Below are 12,328 nucleotides of genomic sequence, written 5' to 3' on the forward strand. Positions count from 1 at the left end.
CATGTCACAGTTCAACAATGCAGTATGTGATCCTGACCTACATGAAACATCTGGGTGTAAAAGTGAAAGAACCACGTAATTTGGAGCAGAAGCGTGGCCGGATCGGGTTACTACCCAAGATCAAGGTAATGTCATCACAGTATAAGGTTTATCTCCAGCATTGTAGCCTTCCTGTCTTACATATCTATGCTTCCATCCTTTGGTCAGATGGTTGCAGTGTTTTAAAATAAGAGTGAATAAGGCATTCGTAATTAAATAATAGTTGATTACATGATTAAAAAAAAATTTTTTATTTGATGTCTAATTATAGTAAGGATTATATAAGATATATTGTATGTACAATATGTTATAGATATATCAAGTATATACTTAAGATAATTGTATGAATATTTATGACACACTTGTTGTTATATGATGGAAAATCAATAAAAAAAAAAATTTTAAAAAAAAGAGTGAATAAGGCAAGAAAATGTTAATTTTGTTTACTCTGTGTTGATTACAGCAAAGTATTAAGAAAGAGAAGGAGAATGATGAGAAGGTGAAGAGAAGAGTCTTTCCCAGTATTCTAGTGCCTCCTAGGAGACCAAGCCGCCATGACAGCAGTGCAAGTAAGCCAGTTTATTCCTTGTCTTGATGCTCTGACAGTTTTTGCCAATCTGAAGGCAAAATTGTAGAGGTCCAATCCATAAGTACTCCTTTGTTTACTTAGACATGTGAAAGTTTTCTTTGCAATAGCTTGATGCCCACCCATTCTTGACTTGGCCTGCCCAGCGGCAACGCCACATACCTTTCTTCCCTCTTTTCCACTGGTGCACCAGCAACATCCCCTAACTCTCTGAACCCCTGTCCCTCCCTGGTGTACCTCAGAATTGTGGTCTGTGCCAGCCCCACAAGTAAGGAAACAGAAAGGGACATCAGTGAGAGTGCAACATGGCAGAGGGAAGCTGCAGGGTCAGCACAAGCAGGAAATGTGAAACTTTGCGGTCATCAGTGATGTCTCTGAGGTACACTGGGGAGGGTGGAGGAGTTCAGAGTTGTTTGCTGGTCTGTCGGTTCGATGGGGGAGAGGGAGAGAAACGCAGACATGTTAGGACAGGGCAAAAGGGAGTTGGGAAGAGAGGCTTCTGCACTCCCCTCTTACCAGGCTGGTTGAGGGTTGGCTGGTAAGAGGGGAGTGCAGAAGGAAAGGTTAAAAAAACCAAACCCAGCCTGTATTTGGATGATCAATTACTATGGCGAGGGAGGGGATTGGAAAGGTCCACCCAAGTTAATATTGAGCCCAACAAAAATGGTAGGTCTGGCTATGCCACTGCTTGATGCTAATTCTGCTGTACTTAATCAATATGTTAACAATATTCTCTTAGGTAACAAAGAATAATATAAATGGAACTGAAAGAGGTAAACCAAATGGCATTTCACAGATGATACGGGTCAATGAAAGCTGAAAAATATTTGATGTATAAAAATATATATCTTATGCAAACTCCTGAATGAAGAAATTAAATCACATTAACCAGGGTAGATTGATGCAGACTGATATACACTTCTCCCTGCGTATTCGCAGGGGATACGGGCAGAACATAGCCGTGAATACCGAAAAACCGTGAATAATTTTTTGCATATTATTCGCAGTTTTTCGGTAAAATAGACCTGAAAATGATAGTAAACTGTGAATAATCCGACCTGCAATTTGCTCTGTACAAATTGCTCTGTTCCTTCAGGAACCACTGGGAGCAGCGATTTCCTCCATGAACCACCGGGAGCAGCGATTTCCAATGTGAAACGCCGGGTTCAGTGACGAAAATTAGGGGGCGGTGTCAGCAACTGAAAAATCGCGAATAAGCGAATCCGCAGTTACAGAAACTGCAGATACGGAGGGAGAAGTGTATAGAGAGAAGTCTGAACTGTAGGCCTACCCCAAAATAGTATCTGGTAGGATGACATACACTAACTTGGATAACTTTTATCCTAAATGTTGTATCCAAAGGTTGTATGCCCATTTTGCATGCTTTATAAAAAAAAGTCTGTAATGAACTTCTAACTGCTACCTTTCTAGTGAAGACTTGTTCATTTTTCTGGTCAAAGTAATAATGAAAAGATAATGTAGTTTGCAAGCTTTCTAGTAGAGAATGACACGGGGAAAAAATTTGTCCCCGTCCCTGCGATGACCATCCCTGTCACCGCCCCATCCCCATGACCACTGTCCCCTCCCTGTCCCCTTAACCACTGTCCCCTCCCCCGCGACCACTGTGCCCGCCCCGTCCCCCCGACTACTGTCCACTCCCTCTTTCCTAGTGTGAGGAAACATGCACAATCACGGATCACGTGATCCGGAAGCCCCCTCCTGCCCGATTGCCACATCCTGCCTTCTTCCCTCCCTCCACCTCACCTTAGGTGCCGAGTCTGACTTTAATTCTTCTTTTCCCAGCCGCATGCTTTCAGTAAGCTACGCGCACGGCTGCTTGAATTGTTGAATCTTCTCCTCTGACCCAACTTCCTGTTTCCGGTTGCATCAGAGAAGATTCAACAATTCAAGCAGTGGAAGGTTTCATCGTATTGTCTACAATGACACCCGGATCCTTTTCTTGGGCGCTAACCATCAAGGTGGACCCTAGCATCTGGTAACTGTGATTTGGGTTATTCTTTGCATTTGTCCACATTAAATTCCATCTGCCACTTGGATGCCCAGTCTTCCATTATCAAATCCATGACTCTGATCCGATAAACAATAAAGGATCCTTTTACGAAGCTGTAGTAAGCATTATTGCCTGTTTATCACAAAAAAGGTCTTACCACATGGCGCACACAGGTACCCCATGATCATTTTCTGATCAGCATGCAGATTTTTTAGCACTGGGGGCAGGTTGGAGGCCGAAAATAGGTGTGTTCTTTGCTAATCAGTTAGTGCTGCTACATTACAGCATACTAACTGATTAGCATATGATTATAAAATAAGTGGCGGTAGGGGCCCATGTACTAATGACAAATGCTAATGGGAAAATTAGTATATAGCCATTAATTCAAAAAATAGAAAAAGCAGCCATTTTACTCTTGTGATAAAAATGGTGGTAACTCATGAAGATACACAGTGGCCACTTTTTACTGCAGTTTGGTAAAAGGGTTCCTAAGAAAGGCATGAGGTTTGAGAAAATGATATTTATGTGAAGATCAGATGTTTGTAATGGTAGAATTATAACCTATATATTTGTTTAGTCGGCAGAGCTATGGAAATGAATAAGCAGCGTCACCCAAAGCACTTATCTACATCATCCAGCAGCCCTGAGCCTGCTGATTTAGGAAAGATGCGCCAGAGTGAGAGTTCCGATTTCAATCCCATCTCTCCCCCAAATTCAGGGATCTACAGCTCCCCAGAGGGAAGCAAGGATGAGATCGGTGAGTAAGAAACAATCAGCAGATAGGAAAGAGCAGACTAGTTGATCAGTGAGGAGAACCCTCGATTCTGAAGTATAGTGCATGCAGTTTACTGGCTGCTATAAACATCGTTGGCTAGCAGCACACTATCTTGACGAGCATCTGTTTTCTAACCTCCCCCAATATTTAACTATGGCAATCAGAGGTTTTTGCTCACTGGACCCTCCCTGCCCATTCAACTACCACCACATCTTCCTCCTCCCCTTCTTATCTTAGCTGCTCAAACATACTGTCCACTGCCATTGCCTTGACTTCTTGTCAACCCTAACTGTTCTTGACCCACTCCAATCAGGCTTTCGCCCCCTACACTCCACGGAAACTGCCCTTGCCAAAGTCTTCAGCGACCTGTCTGCGGTCAGATCCAAAGGCCTCTATATCCTCATCCTTCTCGATCTATCCACTGCTTTTCAGCACTGTAGACCACCACCTTCTTCTTGATACGCTGTCCTCACTTAGATTTCAAAGCTCCAATCTCTCTTGGTTCTACTCTTATCTCTCACCCCGCACCTTTAGTGTATTCAGTGGTGGATCCTCCTCCACTCCTATCCCACTATCAGTTGGGGTACCCCAGGGCTCTGTCCTGGGACCCTTCTCTTCTCCATCTATCCTCATTCCCTTGGCACTCATCTCTTCCCATTGTTTTCAATACCACCTCTGTGCTGATGACTCCCAAATCTACCTTTCCACACCAGAAATCTCTACAGGTATCCAAACCCATGTCTTAGCCTGTCTATCTAACATCGCTTCCTGGATGCCCCACTGCCACTTAAAACTTAATATGACCAAGACTGAGCTGCTTGTCCTTCTGCCCAAATCCAACTCTCCTCTCCCCCCACTCTCTATTTCAGTGGATGGCATTCTCATCCTCCCTGTCTTATCAGCTCACAACCTCACGGTTATCTTTGACTCCTTTCTCTCCTCTGCACAGATCCTGCAGACCACCAAAACCTGTCGCTTCTTTCTCTGCAATATCACCAAAATCTGGCCCTTCCTCTAGGAGCACACCACCAAAACCCTTATCACCTCGACTACGGCAACCTGCTTTTCACAGATCATCCTTGTAACTACCTCTGTCTCCTTAAATCCATCCAAAATTCTGCTGCAAGACTTGTATTCTGTCAGAGTCGCTATACCCATATCACCCCTCTCCTCAGATTACTCCATTGGCTCCCTATCCATTGTCGCATACCGTTCAAACTCCTCTTACTGACTTACAAATGCATTCACCCCAAATCACCTCAATAGCGCTCCTTTCTTTTTTCTCCCTAAATCCCTCCATGGGGTAAGTTTCTGCTATCAGTACCCTTCTCCACTAATGCCATATCCAGACTCTGTTCCTTCTCTTTTGCTGCGCCATACGCCTGGGATAGACACTCTGAATCACTATGCCAAGCTCAGTCCCTGATGAACTCCCCAACCCACAACGTATCATGTTTGTCTGTTGTTTAGATTATAAGCTCTTCTGAGCAGGGACTGTGTCTGGAATGTTCTGTTGTACAGTGCTGCGTACGTCTAGCAGTGCTATAGAAAATATAAGTAGTAGTAGATAAGAGCCAGTTATGAGTATTTGTATTCAGCATTGGCTGACAGCATTATCCAGTTGGTGGTGATATTCAAGGCACTAACTAGGTAAATAGAGAGCTGTTTTGCTGTCCTAACTTAATCTGAATAGTTATCCGGTTAGCAGAGTGTATATCCCCGCCATTTGAATAACCTCCAGCTCTATTTAAGCTCCATTCCTGGACCACCATAATGCTATTTGGGTAGTGCTGAGGTAATCAGATAAAATATTTAACAGCACTGTCCGGTTAGTGCTACTGAATATTCCACTCCCTGGCACTCAGCGGCTAGCCAAATGAGTAGCTTTTGAATATTGACACTTAAAGCTTTTGTCATGAGATGTTTGTAAGTATCTCCTTTTAAGTCATATGACAGCTAATAACAATGAAAGGTACTTGTGCACAGTATTGACAAAATTAATCAGAGAAATGGGAGTAAATTTTAAAACCCTTAGTACCATTTACACATTAAAAAAACAGGCTTACATATATAAATGTTCATATACAATTTAAATGGTGATTTTAGAAAAAGTGTTATTTAAACACAGTTGTGGCAGCAAAGAGAGATTTCAAGGAGTCCTGTTCTGGGCATGGTTTGCATTGTCTTTTAAAGCAGTGGTTCCCAACCCTGCCCTGGAGGACCAGCAGCCAGTCAGGTTTTCAGATTAGCCCTAATGAATATGCATGCAGCAGATTTGCATGCCTTTCACCTCCATTATATGCAAATCTTTCTCATATATATTTATTAGGGTTATCCCAAAAACCCGACTGGCTGATGATCCTCCAGGACAGGGTTGGGAAACACTATTTTAAAATATACGTGTAATTCTGTATTTTAGAATGGTAGAATGCATATACTTGGATAAATTGCCTGTCTGCATTTACATAAACCCTGGCTTACTTCACATTTGGACTTGGACTTTGGAGGCGTGCTGTCTGTTCACAGCCACCTCTCTCAGAACAAAGATGAAGTTTGAGGATGGCTCCTTAGCTATCCATTCTTGTATGTGAGGGCTTTGAAAATCTGCAACTTACTCTTTTAAAGAACAAAAAATAATTTATGTGTTTATGTATTCTTAATTATGAGCATAAACCCTCTAGTGATCCTATTCTTTTTTAAACTGTCTATTATAATAAAACCCTAAGCGCGCATGCGCACTCTTACCTGTGTGATTCATGATCCCTGATCTGTGATCAGTAGGTCTGTGGCTGGCAGGAGTGCGCATGCGCGCATACAATGGTTCACTTCATGCCTGGCATGGCTCCCCCCTCACTTACTGTATGTCAGTTCGTCGTCGGCGCACCCCCCTCCCCACCGCACCCTTCCCGGCGCACCCGAACTCCCGTTGACGCTCCCATCCGACCCTCCCACCGCAAGGCGACCAAAAACCTCCCGGATCCAGCAGCGTAAGCAGCACTCTAAACATGCTGCTTCGCGGCCTTCTACTGCCCTGATTTCCTCTGCCGGGTCCCTGATGACATTGAAACAGAGACGCGGCAGAGGAAATCATGGACAGTAGAAGGCCGTGAAGCAGCGTGTTTAGAGTACTGCAGAGTGCAGACGCTGCTGGAGTCAGGAGGTTTTTGGTCGTCTTGCGGTGGGAGGGCCAGTGGGGTCGGCTACACGGCGGAGGTAGTGACGGGGGGGTGGGGTGAGGTAGATTAGCCCTCTGGTAGTGTATATTCTGGCAGGTAGAGCAATGTACAAGCCAGCAGTGTTAATTTGTTTATTCTTCTAACACCCGTTAATGTAACGGGCTAAAATACTAGTTCATTTATAAAATGGTACTTTGGTAGATGTATATGTATATTTTATAAAAGGCTTCATGTTTGCTGAGTCTTTTATAAAGTACTAATATAGTTTTAAAAACGCAGATCTAAGGCCCTCTTTTACAAAGGCGCGCTAAGCGTTTTAGTGCGGATTTAGCGCGCGCTAAATCAAAGCGTGCGCTAACCACTAACACGTCCATAGGATAACATGAACGCGTTAGTGTTTAGCACGTGTTTATCGTGCGCTGAAAAGCTTAGCGCACCTTTGTAAAAGAGGGGGTAAGTGTCTGATTTTCTTCCTAGATGACCTGCACATCCTTATGGAGTTTACCTTCACATAAATTGATTGCAAGAGAAGTCTTGTGTGATATACATAGGTGGATGTAGTATCAGAAAACTGTATAGAAGCTAGTGCTATGACAGCATTGTACGATTGACTCTGACTTGTGGCCCATATTAGTTTCACACCACCCCCAATCTTCAGTTTCTTTTAATCTAGTGGTACTGGACTATGCCTTTTCTTATACAGCTCATCTAAGGGGGTGTTTTTTTGCCCTTAATCTCAGGTCTGAAGCAGACCGAAGTGTTGTCCTCTTCCGATTCTTGTGATAGCACACCGCGCACATCAGGCACTATGTTTGATTTTCCTTCTCCTCCACTGGAACATTTGCATGAAGATGAAAGAGAATTTGAGAGGTAATTTAAGGTGTTTCATTGTTTAAACTTGTAGCCGATATACCCCGAATATGCTTGCTACTGGCAAGCTCTTTGTAACATCCTGGGCTTGATATTTAACCAGCATTCATCTGTCTGGTCAATATTCAAAATAATTTAACTGACGAGAAACACCCACTGACAGATCGCTTGTTTGGGTCTATTTGTTAATTTTCAGTGGTACTTAACTGGTTTTCCCTGCTGAAAATTTTCAGTTAGCACCTAAATGAAAACTGGCTATTTTGGAAGTGTTCTGGGGTTGGAGTCAGCACTTGGATGGTTTAGTGCCGATATTTAGTCCTAGCTTTACATGATAGGCCCGGGAGAGGCCAGCGATGTGTTAGCCGGCACCAGATAAACAGCGTGGACATGGCTTATTATTGAATATCCAGGAATAACACTGGCAGCAGTCATCAAAATGCTCATTGCTGCCCGCTGAATATTTACTTCTATATGTTTATTCACCATTGCTTTCCAGATCAGTAACAGTGACCACCATACGCATACTATCTATTTACATGTATTTAAAGTATGCTGTAATTAGAGATTATTTATTTATTCCCTCATTCTATCGTCTTAGTTTGCTAAGATTATAGAATGCTAGCACTTACCGTATATTCTCAAATATAAACTGAGATTTTTGGGTCAAAAAAGGCCCAAAAATGGGGGTCTCTGGCCCTCACGGACTTGTTGCAGGCTTCCGCTGGGCCTGCTGTATGGCCTGGTGGGGTGGGCCAAGTCAGGAGGGATCCTATTGCAATTTTTGGAAATTAATTAAGACCACTTTATTCGATAAGTTTATTACTTAGTGAGTTTTATTATTGAAATTCTATTTTACAAATATTTGTATTTTTTTACTGTATTGTTGTATTTCGCTGATTGTCCAACTCTTTTTAGTGTAAATCGCCTAGAACTTTTGATTATGGCGGTATAAAAGAATAAAGTTATTATTATTATTATCCCGTCTCCTGTCCCAGCCGACTTTACCAATTTTTTATTTTACCTCCCTCCTGCCTCCCCCGTGTACCATTTTGAATCCCTGGTGGTCCACTGATATACCAGGCAGGAGTGAGCTTTCTGCGCTCCTGCCCTGCGCTGTGCCACTCCCTGAATGACTGCCTCGAGTACTCATGGCCCAGTGATGTATAGGGCATGAGCGAGCTATCCTCGCTCCTGCCTGCCGCTAAACCACCCACTGAATGGCTGCCCCAAGTTCTCGTGGTACTCATGAGAACCCACAGCAGCCATTCAGTGAGCAGCGTAGTGCTGGGCAAGAGTGAGGATAGCTTGCTCCTGCCCAATACACCGCTGGACAACCAGGGATTCAAAATGGTACACAGGGGGCTGGAGGGAGGTAAACAAAAATTAACAAAGTCAACCGGGCCTGAAAGGATTGTTGGATGCAGAGGCTGGCAGGGAGAGAGAGGGAACAGGAGGGAGGGTGGCTGGGTGCAGAGCCTAGCAGGGAGGGAGGGGGTTTCCCAAGAAAATGAGAGGAAATTTATGTCATAGTAAATGTATTTATCAAAAAACAAGGAAAAAACCTCAAACACCCAAACCTCACACTCCAGAAAACCTGGGAAACAAAATGAGGAGCATGCGCGGTATACGCATGGGCACGCTATACCAAAATTTTCTTACATAAATTCCTTGTTCCCGCGCGCTATACCTGTGTGCGCGTTATATGCGTGAAAATACGGTAATAGCTTATTATTCTTTGCAGAAATTTGACTTTTCTTCCTCATTGACATTCCAAATAAAATAGTATCATAGGATAAAGCCACAGGATTTTCTAACAAACAATTTATTTGGCCCCAAATCATAGAAACATAGAAACATAGAAATAGACGGCAGATAAGGGCCCACGGCCCATCTAGTCTGCCCACCTTAATGTCCCTCCCCTACCTTTGCCCTGTGAAGAGATCCCATGTGCCGATCCCATTTGGCCTTAAAATCAGGCACGCTGCTGGCCTCAATCACCTGTAGTGGAAGACTATTCCAGCGATCAACCACTCTTTCAGTGAAAAAGAATTTCCTGGTGTCACCTCGTAGTTTCCCGCCCCTGATTTTCAATGGATGTCCTCTTGTTGTCGTGGGACCCTTGAAAAAGAAGATATCTTCCTCCGCCTCGATGCGGCCCGTAAGATACTTGAACGTCTCGATCATGTCCCCCCTCTCTCTGCGCTCCTCGAGCGAGTATAGCTGTAATTTGTCAAGCCGTTTTTCGTATGGTAGATCCTTGAGTCCCGAGACCATCCGGGTGGCCATTCTTTGCACCGACTCCAGTCTCAGCACATCCTTGCGATAATGCGGCCTCCAGAATTGCACACAGTATTCCAGGTGGGGCCTCACCATGGATCTATACAATGGCATAATCGATCTCCAAAAAGCCAAAATGAATGGACAGTAGAATAATAAATGATCTAAAATCCCTGCTTCGAGATGACAATGCCAACATTTATTTGACTTAGAGCTATCTAACTTTTGTAAACGAACAGGGGTCTAGAAAGCTTGGTGCAACAGAAAAAACCAATGAGAGAATGAAGAATCGTCTTTGAAGTCCAATAATTGCTAAAGGAGGAAACGAGTTATGGTTTATACAGAGTATAACTGGCTTTCAATATCAGATCATGCATTGAAATTTCGCTGCCATGATTGCCACTACACAGTGTTTTGTCCCTTTATTATGTCCCCTTCCCATTTGTTTAGTCCATTCGTCACAATGTCAGTCAAGAATCCCTGTAATTATAGTTATAATGCAACAACATAATTCAATATATGATCAATTAAAAAGCACATTTAAAACGCCTGTTGAAAAATATAGGGCTCTTTTTACTAACCCGCGCTAGCAGTTTTAGCGCTCTGCATTGCCCCGCGCGCTAGGCGCTAACGCCAGCATTCAGCTGGCGTTAGTTATAGCACAGGGTTAAAACCACTAGCACAGCTTAGTAAAAGGAACCTATAGACTTTAAGAATATTATAAGATATTAATTATGAATGCTGTGAGCAAAGCTTCAAAGAAAATTCCTAGAGTTGGAACATTCCTATAGATGAATCACTTTTTGTGTGATATTTTACACTTCTCGATACTAGACTATGAATAGTTATTTTATTAGCAAGTTCAAGAACATAAAAAAAGGGTTAAAAGAGCTGTGTTAACTAAAATAGGAGTTGGGTGTTTTATCTGGGTGTGTTCATCTAAGTCAGTGGTTCTCAACCCTGTCCTGGGGGACCCCCCAGCCAGTTGGGTTTTCAAGATATCCCTAATGAATATTCATAAGACACATTTGCATGCCTGTCTCCTCCATTATATGCAAATCTCTCTCATGCATATTCATTAGGGATATCCTGAAAACCCAACTGGCTGGGGGTCCCCTAGGATAGGGTTGAGAACCACTGATCTAAGTGGTTTATAACTTAATTTATTTTTTCTTATTTTTAGATTAGCTGACCTGGGTACACCAAAATTATTCAGAAAGTAAGTATTGTATATGAGAGTTCATTTAAATACTTTGACTGAAAAGAATAGCTATTAACTCATTAGAAACATTCCATTTACAAGAAATTATTCCTTAGTCATCTCTATTGGCAAGAGAGCTAAACAACCTTTTATAGCAGTTGGTGGGTAGAATCTTACATGTGTGTTCTATTTTTAGGCTGGACAGTGTGGGATTTGGGGATATTCAGAGTGAGGATGAGCTGTATGACTTTGACGTGGAAACAGATCCTCCCAGTTGGCAGCAGCTCGTGGGTCGAGAAGTTCTGCGGGGTCTGAAACCACATGAGATAAAACAACAAGAAGTCATTCATGGTGAGGAGGTACAAGGGGTGCATGGGCTCAGAATTTCAAGGGGCATCCCAGGGCTCTTCCATTAATTTTTATTGTCAAATAAATGAGTACTCTAGATCAGTGTTCTTCAACCGCCGGTCCGTGGACCGGTGTCGGTCCGTAGAAATTTTCTGCTGATCCACAGGGCCGGCACATCCATCGGGCCCAAAACAGTGTTCTTCAGGCGGTGGTCCACGGTGCGATCAACGCGGCGTCTTCAGGCCGGCTCCCTTAGTACTGCAGTGCACAAAGCCATGGGAAAAGGCTCCTACCCTCATCCTGCGCCTGAACCGGCCTTCTCTCTGACGTCGCAACGTCGGAGGGAAGGCTTCCAGATGAGGCGTGGGATGCACGCGAGGAACCGCTGCTCACAGCTTTGTGCAATGCAGCACTCAGGGAGCCGGCCCGAAGACGCTGCGTTGATTGCACCCTGGACCGGCCCGAAGATAACACCGGGGGGGCAGGCCAGAAGGCAAGGCACATGGAGGGAGAGAGACAACGACGGTAGGGGAAATGCTTTTATTTTTTTTATTTAGTGATTGATTTGTCTGTTCAGGAAGAAATGCATTTGTTTATTTTCCTCTGGGGTTGAACTGCACTGCTTGCAGTCTTGCATCTTAGGGTTTGTTTGTAAATATTAGTACTTTTAGTTTTTGGTCCTGCATTTCCATGGGGTTATCTGTTTTCTGGTAGGAATGAATGTTAAAAAGCATACAGTGTGCTTTGTGTATTTTAATTTTGTGGTTAACCATTATGTGTTGTTAATACAATTATATTGTGTATGTATATATGAAAAATGAATGGAAAAAATGGTGTTACAATTAGTACTATTATGGGGGCGGAGTCTGGGGCGGAGATTGAGTGGACATGGGCACGACTTAACCCAGTGATCTTCAACTGCCGGTCCACAAAACAATTATTTTATTTCCACCGGTCCATAGGTGTCAAAAGGTTGAAGAACACTGCTCTAGATGGAAGCAGCTTGTAACTCAAATGGCCAGTTTGTAACAAATCTTAACATGTG

At 43.4% G+C, this 12,328-nt stretch overlaps 1 protein-coding gene across 7 annotated transcripts in view; it reads left to right on the forward strand.

Moving 5' to 3' along the window:
• The window catches only part of ARHGEF12 (Rho guanine nucleotide exchange factor 12), a 161,418-nt gene that overhangs the window by 101,184 nt on the left and 47,906 nt on the right, over positions 1-12,328 (forward strand). For all 7 annotated transcript variants that reach the window (XM_033917827.1, XM_033917829.1, XM_033917830.1 and 4 more), the window contains 6 exons: positions 11-125; positions 503-608; positions 3,214-3,393; positions 7,328-7,457; positions 10,918-10,953; positions 11,132-11,286. In XM_033917827.1, coding sequence (XP_033773718.1) covers positions 11-125; positions 503-608; positions 3,214-3,393; positions 7,328-7,457; positions 10,918-10,953; positions 11,132-11,286 — 722 coding nt within the window. The remainder of the gene's footprint in view (positions 1-10; positions 126-502; positions 609-3,213; positions 3,394-7,327; positions 7,458-10,917; positions 10,954-11,131; positions 11,287-12,328) is intronic.

Source organism: Geotrypetes seraphini, chromosome 13, assembly GCF_902459505.1.
Source record: "Geotrypetes seraphini chromosome 13, aGeoSer1.1, whole genome shotgun sequence".
Classification (NCBI taxonomy): domain Eukaryota; kingdom Metazoa; phylum Chordata; class Amphibia; order Gymnophiona; family Dermophiidae; genus Geotrypetes; species Geotrypetes seraphini.